Below are 19,618 nucleotides of genomic sequence, written 5' to 3'. Positions count from 1 at the left end.
AATTTTCAGAGCTACTCTTTTTTTTCCCAATCAGTTATGCCTCTGGGGAAAGTAAGAGGCCAGTGTGGGCCTAATTTGTTCCCCGGCCTCTGACTTCTGCCAACGCATTTGAAGGTTTAACCTTTCAAAAATCAAAAATGTGCAAGAGGTGAGCTGAACTCTGACTGTGTTCCTTCCAGTACAATGACGATGGCAGATGAAAAGACCAGAAGCAGAGGTAATTTGGCACTCAAAAGAGCTAATGGACAGTTGCTTCCCGTATGAAGCAAACAGGGAAATGAGAAAAGCCCTTGCAACTAAACTAATTTTTCAGCAGAGAAGTGCACAGTCTCCCTTTTTCCTGCATGATGCAGGGAAGGAATTGGACGACTGAACTTTTCCCACGGCCAGCAGCTATACACTGAGCTGCATTCAACATAACATATAACATCTCTGTCCTGACCTCAGCAAATTCTGATTTTATAACTTAAATGTATGTGCGTGCACAGCTGTTTGAATCCTCCTTAAAAAGCTGACTTCATTGCCCGTCTTCCAGTATATCCAATATAGTCACTAACATATGTCCTAAGTCTAATATCTTTGCATAAAATACATAACAGCACGTTTGAAAATTAACAGGAGGAAAATGAGCAGAATAAAAAAAAATATTACGCACAGCAGCTTGTGAAGGCGATGATGAAGATGGCGTTAAGATACCAATAAGCCCTGAGGTAAGAGAGAGCCTCCTGCTCTCTGCCGTGGTGGACTCCTTGAAAGGCTCCATTTTGGATGATTTAGGGGCATTGGAGTAAGTCTTGGTGAGCAACTTGTGATTCTTCAATCCATCCAACTCTTCCATTCTAAGATTACTGGAGTAGGACCTACTTAAAAGTCTGTGGGGCTTCAAGGCGCTGTTGTGCTCACATCGAGGATCCCCAGAGCACGACCTACTTAACAGCTTATGAGGCTTTAAAGTGATGCACTCCTCCTGCTTGACAGCTGCAGAGCAGGAACGATTCAGCAGTTTGTGCGATTTAATAGCCATTGTCTGTTCAGCACGAGGGTCACTCGACAACGAGCGGCCAAAGGTTCTGTGAGATTTTGTGGCACACACATCCTCCGCCTTCACTGTGCTAGAGCAAGTCCTTCTCAGTAGTTTGTGAGTTTTGGAGATGCCATCCTGTTCTGACTTCAGTTTTGATTTATTTTTACCACAGCCAGGAGGAGGATAACTCGGCGACCTTAAAATAAAGAAGATGGCAAAGTTGGAGAATGATCAAAATTCTGTGCAAATCAAGCAAGATCACACAGATGTAACCACTTTTAAGTATCACCTATCTTCATGTTTTTCACTAGTGATAAACACGATGCAAACTTTTAAAAAATAAACAACTGTAAGACATTTTCCAATACCAAAATAGACATCTTACTCCTTTTTACACACAAGCTCATGGATCAAAAAGACAACTTAAGTAGAAGTCATAGCTATGACCTTACAGCTTATTGTAAGGTTCTCTATGTCTCTAAACAAACCAATTATTCAAGAAATCATCTTTGCAATGAAAACCACATATTTCACATGAGATTACAACACATTTTCCTTAACAAAATCTATCTTTTCTATGTAACCAGCATAGCATGATCCCATGAAAGTTACTGTCTTCTGGACACAGCATAACAAATTCTATGTTCGGATCCAATGGAAGATAAAATGAGCAGTGAAACTTGCAGACAGTAATTTGAATTTAATTCAGCTGAAAAGGACATGATTTTTAAAAATCTCATAATAATCTGGGCACTCTGTGGAAGACAATTTGATGCCACTCTTTCTGGTTTTAGACAAATTCTAGCTCTGTAACACTGGAAATGAGAATGTGAAGCACCTAAATTATAAATGCAGAAAGTAAATAACAAGAGATTTTTACAAAACAACATTCACATATACTGACACATTTCTGTAAGGTTCACATTTGCCTGTCCTTGCAAAGTAAGAACATGTAACAGGTATGCTGAATCATTTTCCTATGTTTTATAAGCAAGCCCAATCTTTGGAGTATTTTTTTGTTTTGCATCAAGTAAAGAAGTGAAAACCCAAAGGGAGAGGCTGGCAGGCTTCCCCAACCCATTAGCAAGTGGTGACAGTGGAAGATGCATGTGGAGGCTGCTGATTCACTGCAGCAGCAGGATCACTATCACCCTTCTGCAGAAGGGAGTTTGGAATGGTACCATAGGGACAGAGAGGGTCCTTGTATTTGGGCTGAGCCATCTTCAGACAGGCACTGCATCAGCAGCCAAATCCAGAGGAAAAAGAGTAGGCTGGTTTTGTGTGCCATTTCTGAATAAAACCAAACCCCAGGCTTGTGCCTGTGCTTACCAATGGTGGGTGTATGGCATGGTAGGGAATGGATAAGCTTTCTACTTAAAACACCAGCTTTCCTCCTTTACCTTTGAATAAACAACCAACCTTTTGTCATCTTTGACACTGCTCTCATTTTCAACGTGAGCAATTGCTGTATTCTTTTTGTTATACATTGAATTTAGAATGGCAAAATTAATCAAAAAGAAGGAATATTCAAAGAAGCATTCAATTCAAGTTCATTAATTGAATCAAAGGGGTGATCTGTCAACCTTCCATGAGCAGGAAAACACACTAGACTAAAGAGTCACAATACTGAAAGAGGTAAAATTAGAGCCTGATTTTATATACACTTAAGAGTATGAGTAACTGGTAGAAATAGTTAATATAATAGTTAATTATAGTTAATAATAATAGTTAATTGAAATCAACTATTCACAAACTACTTCTTGTGCTTTTAATGCCTTTGTTCTTTGAATCTGCCTCCCTTTCACAAGTGGTAAACATTAATGTAATCCAATAGTGGAGAGGGAAGAGTGCTCAGCATCTTTAAAAATCAGTCTTTCATTAAGGACCATTCTAGTTTTAAAAAATTAAAAATATATACTCCTGTAGAAATAAGAGCTAGAAAACCACAGTTTTTTTAAATACACATAATATATGCTATACATATATATTACTTGTATATATATAACTTATATTTTTATTCTTGCTATTCAAGTACCAGTCAAATGCTACCAAGCTAATAAAGATATAAACACAAGTTAAAATTTCCAGTTCTAGATGAAACCTGGTTGCTTCAGATAGCAGGGCACTGAAATGCTCTGCCTTCAAATATTCTTAGAAGCTGCAGCAGTACCCAGTTCACTCTTGATGTCATGCAACACAAGGACTGGAAACCCATGAGGTAAGATATAAATAGAGCACTTCTCTGTGGAGAAAAGTCAAGATTTCACCTTGTGAAGTCTGCTGTAGATTTTGAACAGCTTATGGTGGTAATAGCTCATTTCTCTTGCTATTACCTGCGCAATGTAGAAAAGATGTGCAGAGGGGATTTCACCTTTTTGTCAGACACCTTCTTATTGTGCGTACAATTAGATTTCTCTTTACTGTTCTTCCACTGTTGTGTAACAAATGTCTGCATGATCCTGGAAATAAAGAAAGAAAAAAAAATATTTTCTTATCCTAGCCAAGACTTAATCATTTTAATACTAGGCTCTCAGTGCTCACCAAGTAGGTGACATAATGCAGTGTTCTCAAGCTACAGGCAAAGTTTTCTGTCATGTATGTGGACTGATGACTGGGTGCCTCAGCTCCTCAAAAATGCCTTTTTTCCACATAGAACTAATTTAACATGGAACTCTTAATGAAAATACAGTGTGAGTACAACCACTGCAACTGCGAGGCTTATGCAGACCATACTTCTCGTGGAGATTCAGAGACTAACTGATTCAAGGGCATCACATCCAACTACAGGGATCTGTCTCCCATGTGACTACAGGGATAGGCTATTGCATCTGCACAGCTAAGTAGGAGCTTATTCTCTGAATCTAATCTAGCAGTGGGGGAGTCTTTGAGTGAAAAGTCGAAGCTGAATTTGGTATGGACTTTACCAAAAGAGATGACTATTCCACTGCCACAGCTAAGAGGGACCATTGGGTTCATGGGTATTCTGACTCCTGCTCAATTGTGCAGTAGGCAGCTATGTTCTTAAAAATGCCTGACATGAACCTTTAGTAATTACCTGGTGCACAAATCAGAGACAGTGCAAATACTGAAACGTTCTAAGAGATTGTTCATGTCAGAGGAGTGTTTCTTTTTTTTTTCCTTCAAAGTCATGTATCACAGAGATTTTAATAACTTGCTTCATTTGTAAGATTATAAAAATGTTGCAGTGACATTTTAATACCAACAGCAATTTTTTTGCCTTAAGGGTTTCTTAACGTTGTAATGGTCAGATATTAAGCCTATATACTTATAATTTTATTACAAGTACACATGCACATGTGAAAAGATGACTCAGCAAAACTGTATTAAAATGAATTGTACCATGACCATATGAGTGCTATTTTTTTGACTATTCTTCCGTCCTGTACTCAAAACATGGATGGCTTAATTACTGCAATATATCCTAGAGGCCACTATGAAAGCATAGCCCCCTTAGGGATGCATGAAGCTCAAAAAGATGCCTACTTCAGAGGCTTCACCATCTAAGCAGAAACAGGAAATTGACTCCTAGCTGCACTCTTCAGAACATTTGTAGCTTACTCCCTAAAAGTCAGCAAAGGGACAGAGAACCCTGGCAAGTGGCACAGATCATCTTCTCCTCAACCACCATCAAAACACCTTGATCCAGCAACCAACCTGAGAGCACATGAATTTTATGCTACTTGACATGGTCCAAGAACTAAAAAGAATGTAGTATTTGCCTAAAAACAGGGGTTTACACTTTTAAAGACTTACTTTTTCAGCTGATGTCCCAGCCCAAATCTTTCCTTAGTAGAGATCTGAAATACATCCACAGTTGGCACTAGGGAATAAGAAAATATTGCTGTTATAGAAACTCACAACAGCAATAAAGAACTCAGGATGACCATGTAAGTGGCATTTAGGGACTCTGTTCTACCTGGACCTTGACTATAGACAATGAAATTGAAGCAATAGCAAAAGTGGACGTCATCTAAACATATAAAGAAATGAATGGTACTTTTTGGAATATCTGGAATATCAGCCTATACAATTTACAGTTCTACAAATGGAATTCTCCAAAATGTATCTCTTCCCACTAACTTTATTTACAAAAATGTATCTTTTTTATATACATATATATATATATATATATATATAATGCAAACAGCAAGCAGCATCAGATTAAATACATCTGGACGAGCAATTCATCTCACCTAAATTCTGAAACATTTTTGCAAGTAAATTATCTAAACACAGTAGAGTTTCTATGGCTACAAAGAAAGCCCAGACTGGAACCGAATTATTTAGTATCTGGGTTTTCTTTCAGAGGGTGTTTTAATTCAAGATCCAAAAACATAATCTAAGTGCTTAGTATGTGAATGCCAGTGGCCACAGAATACCCTGACATCTCCTCAAGGCCCATCCAAGCATTGGTGTATCCACATTCATCTGTCTGAAATTGAAAATGTACAGGGCAAAGGACAAAAATTAGCTAGTGGCATTACTAAAATCCTTTAATAACATTTGCTAGAAAGAAGTAGCAGATGTAATCCAGTATTTTTTGAGAGAGCCTCAGGTCCTCAGGGCAGAACAACAGCCAATGCATATTACAAGCATGAATAGACTTTATAATTTGTTTAAGGTGGTAATGACTACAGTAGAATAAAAAAAGGAATGAAATTTTATTAGAATTTTATTAGAAACAGTAAATCAGTATTTTGATGTTATTCTGACCACTCACAATGACAGATTTTATTCAGAATGTCAAAGTTTATCCTTTAATTTTGCTTTAATAAATTAAATTTTAAAATAAAATACAATATATCTAAACTGGCCATGCAATTTCACTTAATTTAAAGCACTGTATATACCCCTTCTCTAGTATTATTAATCAAATAACATAAAACATAAACTCATCTTTTAAATACAAACTGAGTTTTTCAAAAGGGATGGATGATCTCATTAGCAGTAGCAATATATCTGGATTGTCAACAGACACACTGTGCTGGGATGGGGAATACTTTCAGTAAGAATCATCATACCTACACCAGCAATCTTAAAATCTGACATCTAGACTAAAATTTTTGTCTAGGCTCTAGAGTCAGAGGAGGGATCCCAATAGCTTCAGTGGATGATTCATCCTCTCTAAAAAAGGTTTCTAAGGCACAAGGGAAAAAATGCCCACATGGACACTACTGAGACAAGCTATTAACTAGACGAATGACTATCTAAAATCAGGATATTACTCAGCATCAAGGTGGTACTAATATCTCCTGCTGTGCTTTGGAGTGTGCTGTATTTCTGTTTATCAATCAACAGAATGTACTATAGGAGAAAAAGACACAGCATAACATTCTGGTTCAGCAGTCTCAAAAACACCCATGTTTAAGGCAGAAGAGGAATTCACAGAATTAACACAAAAGATGGTGGATCTCACTGTGCTCTGCTAGTAAAGAGACACGGCTGCAACAGCAGCTGAGTTTATAAAACCAGTGTCAGCAAAGCACTTGCCTCTGGCCTTGACCTTACCTTTCTCAGTACTCAGGCACTTCCACAATCACTCAGCTGCAGCATTGAGAACTAAGCTCTCCATCTTAACCTTGTCACCAGTGCCAAAGATATTTTGTTGTTACTTCTCATTTCACTAGATCATTTCTTACTGCACACTGCTCTTCACGCTTCACCTTCTCTCATTTGCTGCACTTTTTTATTTTTTAAATTACATTTTGACAGAAATGTTCTGAATACTAACACTGCTTCCTGCCATGGCAAATACATATTTTAAGATCTCGATACTTACAAAAATCATTGAAGTAATAAACTACAGACAAAAATACCAAAGTCAAGGGGGAAAAAAAAGATAGATATAAGGAAATGCTTATTTGAATGAACAGAATATAGCTTATAGTTAGAATCATCAGGCAACATATCCTGTAAAAATAGCTCATTGTGACAGATTTTGCTAAACATAACTGGAAATATCTATTAATTTTCCAGAGGCAGAATTCTCCCACAGATAAAAGCCTGAACTGACAGATTGTACTGCAAGTTTCCAAAGCTGGGCAAGTTATCATCCAAACTTAGTCTGACTTCTCACTGTAAAAATATATCTGAAGTTGACTCTTGCATATGAATGTTTCCAAATCTTCAAAATCAGTTGATTCTTCATGAGCATGACCATTTTCCTCTCATGAGGAAACTTTACTCACTTAACTCACTCAAATACAAAGATTTCCAGAGTTCACATGCTCATATAGAAATCAGAAGCCGCAAGGATAATTATTGTGGCTGAATTCTTCAAAGGTGTGTGAAAAACGGCATGTTAATGTGCTGCAAAGGTCTGTGTACATCTTCATTATCAGTCTTATCTCATCTGTGCAGATCATGCTTGATTTCCAAAATCAGGAAATCACATATTAGAAACTGCAGATCTTTATTCCTTAACCCTAGGTGAAGCAGTTGCATCTCAAAGGACATCAGGAAAACAAGTTCCAAAACTCCACCTATGCAAGTTTAAATTAGATGCACGTGTCATTATAGAGTGCATAGCCATGCAAACATGAGCCAGCTTAATTTCAAATCAATCGGACTGCTATCAGCAGTAGAAGTAGGCACATGCAGGGTCAAAGATTTGGTCAGACCAGGACACCATACAAGGCACAAGAAGAAAACACAATTGACCAACCTGGACCATTTAAGTACTGTGTAAGTGAACAGTGCAACCGCACTATTATAGGCTCTGTGCGAATCACATCCCAAGCCACAGCAATCTCCTCCTAGTTTAAGATAAAAACAAAACAACAGACACAATTAGCCATCTTGAGGAACTGCTGCACTTTGTCAGTCTACCTCAGGGTAGCTATAAACACCATCCATACATCTACCCATTTGTGTAATATCTACTCCAACATTACACTTGAGACTTAGGACAAATTATTGTCTGTTAATGCCCCCAAGAGCGGTGTCAGTCTAACTCCAGTTCTTGAGTGAACTCATTTAAACCAAGCACAGGTTTATACACAACATTGCATGTACAGTGCAGGCAGATACATTCCCATCTATCAACAGATACCGCTTCAAAGGTGAGAGGCAAAGGAGCACACAAATACAGAATAGAAACTAACACCATAACAGAGGGCAAATGAAACTTTTGTTCCTTAAGACTGATCTAAATAATTCAACAATTTTCTTATATTCTTAATTTTTAAGAAAAAAATTTCTTAAATAAGTAAAGCCCAAGAGTAACTGTCTTATATGCTGTGCTAACCTAAAAATATGGCATATCTGTGCAGAAGCTAATGATGCCCTTAAAAGTTCTAATTTTTATTATCTAGAGTCCAGGAAGCTACCGCACAGATGCAGTGAGGAAGTGTGAAGTTAATGACAGCAAACTGTTACAGAAGCCATGCTGCCCATTGACAGCACCACTGCCTCTCCCTAATCATTGTAAAGAAGCACTCCAGCCAAGGCCCTCTTCCCTTCAGGGTGGTAAGAAATGCTTAAATGCTTTTACCTGACTAACGTCTAGGATAACATTAAAAAAAAAAAAGTATTTAATTTATATTTGTTAAAACATTTACCATTCACAAAGCACGTTTGAAAGGAAATACACATGCAGTAAATAAAAACCTACAAAGCATTTTAACAATGTGATCACAAAAGGAAAACAAAATCTTTCCGCTGAGTATCAATCAGTAATGTGACAGCCACTTGTGAAGAGCAAGTCTCCACAAAAGGAAAGTCTCAGTGGTTGTCTAGAGAGTCTGATGTGTATTACCCCAAAATTAAATGGGTATTAATGTTCATTACATAATTCTGTGATTAGATCACTTACATCAAGAAAGCTAACATCAATATGTAGATCAATATCTACATCATCAATGGCTCCATATTCCCTGAAAAGAAAGAATTACATTACATTAGAGCTCTTTAAGATACTCCTCAACCCAGGAACACTTACAACAGGGAAGATTTTATAAAGGATAATCTTGTCTGTAAAATCAGAATGGTTATCAAATACACATTTACATAGATTGGATTAATATTCCCAGTGGGTGACTGTCTGCTGCACTGTAAGTTTTTTTTCAGAGAATCTTCCTTAAACAGGATAAATCTTTTCTTCTACTTCCCCCAAAATCTCTCTATTGCTGCTGTGTATTTTTGTCTCATGTATTCCACAAATAAACAAAGAAAATTAATAGTCACATGCTGCGCCTGTAATTTTCAAAAGTTTTTCAGCTAGTATTAACAGCCAGTAACCTGAGAAGAGGCTAGAGATAAATCATTGTAGACAAATAAAACACAGCCTAGAGAACATATTATACTGGGGGGGATTGCTCCATACATTCAAGTATTTGTTTGTCAAAATTAAAGACTGCCCTGTAATGTGCTCAAGGCAATAGTTGCCTTTTTTCTTTCTTATGTGTAGTATTGCTGGAATTCCCAAGGTTCAGATTTAACTTATACATAACTTATACATAATGAAATACTTAACAGGTATTTCATTGCCATCTGAAATCCTACATTTAAACTGTGACTTTTCTGCCTCTTATTTTCTGACTCACTTGGATTGCCCTCCCCTACATACTTAAAGACTTCTGAAAAACAGGCCTAGAAAATACTCATTCATGCACCTGAATAAAAAACTGCTTTCCTCTTCATTTAAATTGCTTAAGTGGTCAATACTGTAAAAATGCAATCACTCTTAATTTTTTACAGATTAGCTTCTAGTCACTAATTTTTTTTCTTTACACTGCATTCATATGGTTGTTCTCATGGTGACTTCCATGCTTTTCTATTAACTAGACTGAAGTACATAGCTCTAGTTGATCATAAGTAAGCCCATAAGACAATCTCGAAATACTAAAATTTTTTCTGAATATAACAGTCTCCTACCTAAGTGGCCTCTCAGCCATGGTAGGACTGAGTTTGCACTGGAAGTTGCTTGGCGTCTTGTTAAGTTTGGCCAAGACAGCCCCGTACACCAAACCCTGGCAATCCAATGGCTCTCTCTAGTCAGGGCAAACCCGAGTTCTCTCTCTAGATCTGATGTGTCCACACATGGCACACACAGGGCAGGTGAATGGCTGGACAGGGCTGTATTACAGGAGGCTTCTCAGTCACGCTTACAGCTCCTCCAGTGTCACCTCACCCAGAACTGTAGAGGCACTTGCTGTGCTCCTACAATTCACTGAAAACGTGTCTTTGAAACAGTGAGTGAGCTCTCCACTTACTGAATGGCTTAGCCACTACCCTACACAACAGTGCCATGAGGTTTTTTTGTTCATTTTCCAGAAGATCCAAAGATTGTTATGCACTCTTAAGTAATATTTATGAATGTGGGCTGGTGCTACCTACCTGACTGAGATTCAAAAGGCTGTTAACAAGGATAGTTTTGTAAATTAAACAGAAGCACAGCTGAACTAATGTAACAGAAGTATTAGTGGAAGAAAGAGTAAGATAAAAATTACTTCTAACCGTGAAACTTCCATATTCACTGAAATCCCTTTGCACCCCAATACACCACCATCTCAGAAGATGGATTTTAGAAACATGATGCTGACTCTAGTTTAAATTTCCCAAACTGAAAATGAGGAAGAAATTATGTTTTATTCCAACACCTGCAGCTTATGATCTCCTGCTTAAAATGACTTCATGAATGCAACTGGCTTTTGAAGCTCCCAGAGGTCCTCTGTCCATCAATGCATAAACAACGTAAAGAGATACAGAAGAGTCTGGATCAGTTGGATGGATCACCTTCTCATGGCTTTTGCGGTCAGATTTCTAAGAGCAGTGCTGAAAATCACGCTGTTATAGGAACCTAACTTTTATACGTATAGCTGACTCTGTGACAGCAAGAGACTATGCAAAAGAGGGTCAACTTTCTGGGAAATATGCATCTTAGTAGACCTCCCTGTCATGCAAACTTCTCTCTCCTCACTCTGCTGCAGCAGAGTGATGAAACTGAATGCCTAATCCTGTGGTTTTCATTTCCAAGAATTTGTAAGTATTCCAAGAATTTGTAAGTATTTTGAACCTTAATAGAGTGGATGAAGCATTCAAGTTTTACACATGCCAAAAGCAGTCACAGAAGCCAATTTCTACTACATTGAGCTCAAGGGGATCACAATGCTTCCAGGGAAACAGTTGATTCAATAAATTAGATGCATTAAAGTTTCTGAAAGGTTACATACAATATTTCAATTTTAGGAGTGTGAGGAAACTTATAATCAAAGTATTCTCAATTCCATAGTTATCAGTTTGGCAACTGATAACTTATCCACTTTTTAAAACCCACACACAACTCCCCAGGTCCTCGAAATGTAGTAAATTCCTACTTAATTTGAACAGGTGGAGTACACCATAGTTGTAGGCATGTTCTCTCTTCTTATGACAAAATGACACAGCTTACTGTTTAGAGATTAATGGAAATAATTACTTGTAGTATATGTATGCCTAAGATTATTATCTCCATTTTATTACTTGGTTTGTATGACAACTTCAATATTTTCCTTGCAATACTTCGGACAGGTCTGTTACATCTTGCCTACCTGTTATTTTTATGAAATTATTAAGATTGCACAGATGGAAAATAAAGTTATAAATACCTGAAGCATATTTGAAATATCATATAGATATGCCCTATGGCAGAATCATGCATGCTTATCTATGTCCAACAGAATTTTTGTGTAATTACTCTTAGCAATCCATATCTGACTGAGGTTCCATTCACTTCCCTGTGTAGGATACTTTAGATACCCACAGTTAGAAAGTTTCCCTAACCTCTAATGAAATTCTAGGTTTTTTATTATCTCTCATGATGACAATACAGAACATTTGATCATTCCTTCTACCTACAAACAGCTTTTTTGAAGAAGAAAAACTGTTACTGTGTTTTTTCCTTCTCTTTTTTCTAGACTAGACAAATCCAATTCCTTCAGTCCTTCCCTAAGGAAAATATTTATTAAAACTCTTATCATTCCTCTTGTTCACCTCCAGGGCAATATACAGAGCATGACAGAAAATGAGTTTAACAAGGATTTAGAGAAATGTCGATTAGTAATTTTCAACAAAATACAACAACCTGATCAAATACCACCAGAACTGCAAAAGACAGTGATGTTTCAGAACAGACTTCCAGGGCTTGTTCTCAGCACAGCCACTTGTACCCACACTGAACAACAACAACAACAACAAAAACCAAACCTAAACAAAAAAAATGAAAACCCAGCATTATTGCTTGTTTGCAGCGTTCCTTTCTTTTGTGACACAACGTGCTTTCTGCACTTCTTCACCAGAAGAGACTAGTGCTTCAGCAATCAGGAAAGGTCCACATGGAACTCAATATCCAAAATATTAAAGGTTCCACAATACAGTAAGGTCAATGACATACCTGAGAGATACTGCATTAGGTCCATAGATCTCTCTCACAGCTGTCAAATCAGCCTCCAGCTGTGGGTGCTTGTGAAGTTCTCCATCATAGCTAACCTATTGGGGAAAGAAAAATATCTTGGGAGTTCTTATTTATTTCATTGCTGGCATGTATCTAGGCTCTTGAAAGTTCCCCCTGCAAAATATATTGCATTAAGATTCCTTAATGCCATGCTCAGAAAAGACAGTGTTGATTAGCTGAAGTACTGAGGCCATCTATTCTGCTAAGTAATGAGATTTTCGAAGCAGGCACCTCTGCCTTGAAAAGTTTTGAGGGTTCTGTTGTTTGTGGAGTCTCATCTATCTCTCCTATTCTGTCCCACAGTTTGTTCTGGGACATTTCTGTATTTCAAAAATGTTAAGCAGGATAAGAACCAAATCTCCCCAGTCCTATCATCCCAGTCCAACCACTACAGGACAAAGGTTTGCTCACTCTTTCTTGTTGTCTCACTCTTACATACACTAGGTGTAACGAAACACCTATTCAGACACCAACACCTCCACCTCTTTTTTATTTTTCAAACTCTACATGAAAAATGGAAAAAGTTATGTTTGTGCTTACAATATAAAGCAAAACTTGTGAGCTGGCTTGGTTGGAATATATGAACTAAAAATAATTAATATCCTCCTCTCTTCTACAAGATCAAAAATACCTCATTAGGCACATAACAATCTATTAAAAATCTGCCCATTATTACCTTCTTCTCAAGAAATATAATCTTGATTGTGCGATACTAAATCTACTTCTTTATAACTATTAGAATGACAGTAATTCCATAGAAGTCAATGAACTCCCTAGATTTGGACAAATTCAAAAATGAGTGCAGGATTTGCTCTGTACCTTTGACAAATTCAGAGAGCAAAGCACTAGAGTTTAATTTATCCCTTTAGACGTACACATATCTATATCCTTATAGACGAATTCCTGCAGACAATTCTTGCTATTGCAAAGCTGCATCCAACTGCACTACTGCTTCTTCCATTTGTACATCTCAATCTGTAGAAAACCAGTGCTGTGACACTTTCAGCTCTGATATTTAGAGATGTGCGTTTCAATCTAATTAAATTTCAATAGTTTTAAAATAATAATCAGATGATCACTTTTTTATATGTGAAAACAGTAAAGAATAATTTGATTAGACTTCTTCAAATATAAGGCACAGAATTCATCAGCATACCATAGGCATGTATTTATCAGAGGTGTCAATGATATTCGTATCAGAAGGTTTATAAAATATCCTTCCTTAGTTTGGGTAGGCACGTTAGAACAATTTTCCAAGTAGAAAAGCACGGGAAGAAAATCTTGTAATTTTTTTTCACTTTAAGTAGGGGGAAACCAATCCTTTTAACATGCTCATTACTCAAAGAAGAATTCTTTAAAGATGCATAAATAATTGCTGTCCTGCTTCCAAAGACAGCACAGCAATCATTTCACAAATCACAGCTGGGGTGCACTTGCTAACTTTGTTGGTCCTAAACAAGATTTTTAAATCAGTCTTATGCATCAATAACAGTAAAATCCAAAAGGAATACTATGCAGAACACTGAACTGCTCAACATAATGCTTTTTGTTATCTATTTTCTGATGCTAAGAGGCTATAAACTCAAAAAGGAAACAAAGCAATGTTCTGGCATATTTTAAGATCACAGTATGGTACTTTTCACTCCTGAATTAGTGCCACAGACACACTGATGTACGCAGAGGAGAGTGTCAGAGTTTTGTATTTCTGCATTTTCAAGTATGTCCTGTAACTGAAGAACAATAGGGAGGCAGAGAGAGAGCCAAAGGCAGTAGTACTACTGTTTTCACCTCTGGTTCTCATTTGCAAATGCAGAATATAGAGATTCAAAGCAAGAATTAACAAAGAGTTGCAGAGAAAGTGAATATAAAGGCTAAAAAATATGGTAACTTTGCTCTGACTGAAAGATCTGTGTCTAGAAAGTCTTAGTTTTTAATATAAAGCCTTATTCAGATTATTTTGCCCCACATAATGACAAAACGTTTCTTTTTAAAAGGAGATTAAGTGATTTACAAATGTAAATCCCTTTCAAAATCAATAGGTCTTAGGCCATTGAACCATTTAGCTACTTTAAAGTATTTATCCATTAAATACTTAGGGAGGATTACAAGCAGGTGCCTAGGAAGTGAATACAAACATTTAATTTACAAGCAAAAGGTTGCTCTTTTCACCGCCCATCAAATGCCATTTCCCATCTTCCATGGTCCTTGTTTAATCATCAATGGCTCTCATGTCTTTCAAGCTGTAACCATTCAGAAATGCTAAGAATTATCCATCCCTCCATCTTTCCCAACTGTACTGCACACAATTACACTGGCATCTCTTCCCACTAGTTGCTAAAGGGGACTATTTTTGTCCCCTTTCTCTGTGGACACAGCACATACTTGTCTAAAATGAAGGAGCTTGCCTTGCTTGTTCCCCACACATACAGTCAACTCTTTTGTCTTTCCAATACACCTGGTGCTCACTTAACATCTTACAAACACTGTTTGAAAAAGGATTGTTCCTTTTATCTTTTGAGGGACTTTGTTCATTACCTGATTTGCTATTTATTTTCTGAACCCTCAGTATTTTCTTCAATTCTACAGGTCTTCTTTAGAATTTTGTCTTTTTGACCATGAAATTTTAAATTCAAAATTTCCTCTTTTTTTCTTGTTAAATACACTTTCTGTGATGCTTCCCCCCACCCCTTGTTCTCCACATTTTGTGCTTTGGATATTCTATACTCAAGACATTAACAATCATCTGATATTTTATTTTTATTGCAGACCTAATTTTTTTTTTGCCAGTTACAATTCCTTCAGTTAAATGTATTACCTTAAAAAGAAGACAACGCAATATAATGCAGTTTCGACTTTAATATAAAGCAACTGAATTCTAACTAGTCTTGCCTATTACACAGCTCTTTCACACCTTGCAAAATGATGTACTGCTTGCTCTCTGTGTTCATGTCTCATAGGCAGTGTTAATATTTATTCATTCATTTGGGCACTGGCAGGCATCCTTTACCAAATCTATTAGCTGTGGTTCAAGAAACAAGCACTCCCAGCTGTTCTCTGCCTTTTCCTTCACCGTGAGGTTACTGCCCTTTCTTCAGAGTTGAAAAATGAAGCCAGCACACACAACTCATCACTACAGGGCAAGATCAGAAGCTTTTTCCTCTCAGGCAGATTAAAATAAGACATTGCTCTTTGCACTGAATTATGTGTATGGTCCTCCCCAGCACTCGCCAGCATGGGGCTGTAGGAGACAGCAGCTGAAGGGAGGTAATTCCTGCAGTAATTTCTAAAGTGAACGTGAGTCAATACCCCATGTTATTTCTGACACTGAAAATACATTTTTTCAGTTCCACTTTCAATATAACTTTTAATAGCTTTTCAAGGGCATGCCTTTTTTTTTTTTTTAACTGTAAAGAACCTTGACACGTATTTTGTGTTCAAACCCCACCGCACTGTTGGCTCTGCAAGAGAAGAGGCTCAGCGATGTCCTGCTCATCAGCATCCCACGCTCTCTGCACCGACCCACCCCGCTGGCACTGCTGGCATGCTCCTGCAGCCTTGGCTCTGCATCCAGGGCACGGATGGCTTCAGACTCAAGGCTGAGGCAGCGACAACTTTCATAACCAGCAACGATAATTTGTTAAAATGTTCGTCGAAATAAACAGTTCTAATAACATTAAGTGAGGAATGATTCCTTGGGGAAACATTTAGGTTAAAAAATAAGAAATCTGCATGAAGAGCCTAGCAGTGTGAAGCACATTGTGAAAGGAAAAGGTGTGAAAAGATTTTACATCCCAACACATAAGAGAATGTAATAATTAATTTTGCTGAGGGAACAAGAAGGAAAGACATAGAGCAGTACTTTCATCCAAAATATGCTGCATTTTTCAAGGTGAATGGTACTGTAGAGCTCAGAAGAAGAACTGCCTAGACCAAAACTGTTTTATAATAACAATTTTTACCACTAAAATGCAGGGGTCTTGACTTTAAAAAATGGCAGTTTTCCAGAAGGAAACAGATTTGGATCCAGCTGGCCTTCCCAGCCAGATTTGTATCAATTATGGGATAAGCTATTTCCTGGAAGTAAGGAACTAGCTTCTATTTTCAAGCTTCTTGGAGAATATTTACTTTTTCCATTCTAACAGCTTTGCAGATGTAAACAATGTAGTCTTATTTTGAATTTGAGATAAAGTATAACATAATATTTTTGCTACAAAATACTACGTACATATACTCATGGCACTCTATCCATAACATAATGAAATATCATAAATTTATAATGGAAAAACCAAAAGAACTTTCAAATACTACTTTTTTTGAAAATCGTGCAAAGTTTTCTGCATTACCTGCCCTCCATAATAAAATTCCTCAGAATCATTATCTCCTTCAGAGTCTTCTTCAACTGTGCTGTTGTGCCGTGACTCCTTAATGAAAAAGGAAAGTTAACAATGATAAAAGTAATATGCTGATCTTGCATTTATAGCTCTAAATATAACTACAAGAATTACTTTTTTACAAATAAACTCACAGCATCCTTTCTTAAGAGATCTTTAATTATAATTTTTCCAGAGGGCTGGTTTTAAGAATAGTGAAATATCAGAGAAAACAAGCACCTAATACAGGGTATATGAAAATACCTGAATATATATTGGAGCAATAATTCTTGTCTGGCTACAGAGACAATGTGGTATTTTAAAGAACTGGATAATTCAGCAGACTATGCAGGGATACTTCACTCTGTGCTTTTGCTAAACAAGACTGGTTTTGGACTTAGTTCTTTTGCTGTTTCAGCGACCTAGCAATTTTATTTTACTTTAGTCTTGTAAATGAACTCAAACACTTTAAGGAAATAATTCAATTCCAAACACAGAATATCTAACATTTCCTTCTGTGAAAAACTGACATACCACTGGCTAATTACTCTTTTTAACAGAAAGTCCATGCTGATGCCAGAAAAGGTCAAACTTAATTTTCTGACTAGCTGTGCTCTGAGACAGTGAAAAGTTAAGGATTAGAAAGTCATATGCTTACCTAAGTAAAACCTGCTCTAAATAAGCTGCCCTGTGAATAATTGCATCAAGTAAATAGAACTGATCATGGTACAGACTGCAACTCAGCATGAGATGAAATGTTATATTCTGTTTCCCAAGAATGGAACCTTTTCTTATAATTATGCAATTGCTTGAGACATTAATTCTTGTTTCCCACAATGCATACATTATTTCTATGACCTATGCTGACTAGGAACCCCTAAAGACCACCTGTTAAAATTGCAATTCTTCACTTTAATCTGAACATGATGTGACAGCTGCTTCTTTTTTATTTATGTCCTGCACAGAACTACTGTAATGGAACAGAAATCAGATGTATGAATCAAATAACAGACATTACCCCTAAATTCCATAGTCATGAATGTCAAAATATACCCATATCAACAATTTCTATGGTCAGACATCATAATCCCATTTCCCTATCTCTGCCTTTAAAATTCTGCTCTATTCACTGTATGTATATATACAGCATAAAAACTGTATTTTGACCAATCTTGTCGCAATTTTGTACGACAAGATATAAAAATAATTTCTGCTTCTACTTCACTGAAAAGAAATAAAATTGCTTTATTCTTCTTTGGTTTAGAATAACCTTAGCTCAAAGGGAAATCTGTTTTAGAACAGGACTCAACTGAACAAAAATTCCAAACTGTCACATTAGAATAGTGAAAAACTAATCATATCCTAACCAAACCTTCAACTGCGTAGCCAACAGAAATGATCAGTATTAGAGACTTTCTATAAAGGGTTTTTATTTTCAGTACTTTCACATTTAAATACCTTGCTCAACTAAAAAAAAATAAAAGCTCACATCCTGTCCCACAGAAGCTAACTATATCTCAGGCTTTTAATCAAATGGCTGAATTCTTCCCATACTCGAATTTTTCCCATGTTCACAGAGCACTGAATACAATGATGAGCCAGTATAAGCAAAGTATTTTCAGTGCAGTTTTTTACATCAAATCAGGTTTCATTTACTAAAAAAAACTAACAATGCATACAGCATCTAGACATGCTTATCCTCCCTTTCCAAGGTCAAATACAGATCATAGCCTTAAACACAGTCGTCAAGAAACAGCATCCATCTTATCAAAGGAAATCTTAACTCAAGCACCTAAGTTCCTGACAATGCTTGAAGTAGGAGCCTATGTGGTACTTTCTTTGAGCCCATAACACTGTCAAGCCTTGCAGACTTCACATTAGTGCCACTGCTTTCTTAATGTCTCAATGAGACTGGTCAGGGAGTGATTAGCACCAGGTACAGCATAAATACAACCATGACTGGAAGACCTTAATACTCAAGACCCTACTTATGGTGAGGAGAGTCAAGTAGAGGTCTAGAGCTTCCAGTGGGACTGCTGCAGGCTGCATGAAGAAGCAGTGAGCTAAATAATTGGGATGTGGTCTTATGTGCAAGAGCAGGCTAAAAGGTAATGGGATCACAATCTATTTCTCCAGGAGAGCTGTATTTTTAGGTCAGATAGGGTCTACACCACTGTCAAACAGAAAAAATTATATAAACGTCAAAACCACATTTCCTAGGACAGCAGGAGAATTTCTATCATAATTAAGTGAATCGCTGGTTCATCCACACATGAAACATGCTCAGGTTTTAAAATGTGTAAACATGTACAGATTGCATAAGCACACTTTGATAGGAAGTCTGTGGTAACCATTCATATTTTATTATTTACTGCTGTTTCTTAAAATAATTTCTGTAAAAATATGCATACAAGAAATACATACCTCTCCATTCTCCCTCTGTAACTTTGATTTTATGGATAAGCAATAGTTGACATCACTGTTTTTTCTTATTAATTCTTTAAAAAAAAGAAAATAAGGAATATACGTGAAAAAATGTGAAACAATTTTGCATAAGCAGACTTGGAATTCTTAGTTGCAGTAGGAGAGCAAATAAGGAACAAAAAGTTACAGATATGAAATGCATCAAAGAGTTTACAATGCAACAGTCTAAAATTAGGAAGCCCCTACCTCCCATGTTTTTAAATGTGAATTGAAACTCAGCTGATTCACCCAGGAGATCTGTTTTTGCCAATTTGTGATTTACAATTTAGCATCATTCATTAATTTTGT

At 36.8% G+C, this 19,618-nt stretch overlaps 1 protein-coding gene across 1 annotated transcript in view; it reads right to left on the bottom strand.

The window, feature by feature from the left end:
* PARP8 (poly(ADP-ribose) polymerase family member 8) overlaps positions 1-19,618 on the bottom strand; it is a 114,892-nt gene that overhangs the window by 33,868 nt on the left and 61,406 nt on the right. The window contains exons 5-12 of the mRNA XM_032676037.1: positions 19,271-19,344; positions 16,820-16,897; positions 12,417-12,511; positions 8,859-8,919; positions 7,710-7,800; positions 4,799-4,865; positions 3,358-3,483; positions 656-1,220 (exon numbers count right to left, since the gene is read on the bottom strand). Of these exons, the coding sequence (XP_032531928.1) occupies positions 656-1,220; positions 3,358-3,483; positions 4,799-4,865; positions 7,710-7,800; positions 8,859-8,919; positions 12,417-12,511; positions 16,820-16,897; positions 19,271-19,344 (1,157 nt within the window). The remainder of the gene's footprint in view (positions 1-655; positions 1,221-3,357; positions 3,484-4,798; positions 4,866-7,709; positions 7,801-8,858; positions 8,920-12,416; positions 12,512-16,819; positions 16,898-19,270; positions 19,345-19,618) is intronic.

The sequence above is a fragment of the Chiroxiphia lanceolata genome, chromosome Z, assembly GCF_009829145.1.
Source record: "Chiroxiphia lanceolata isolate bChiLan1 chromosome Z, bChiLan1.pri, whole genome shotgun sequence".
NCBI classification, from domain to species: domain Eukaryota; kingdom Metazoa; phylum Chordata; class Aves; order Passeriformes; family Pipridae; genus Chiroxiphia; species Chiroxiphia lanceolata.
This window is presented reverse-complemented; position numbering and strand designations above follow the sequence as displayed.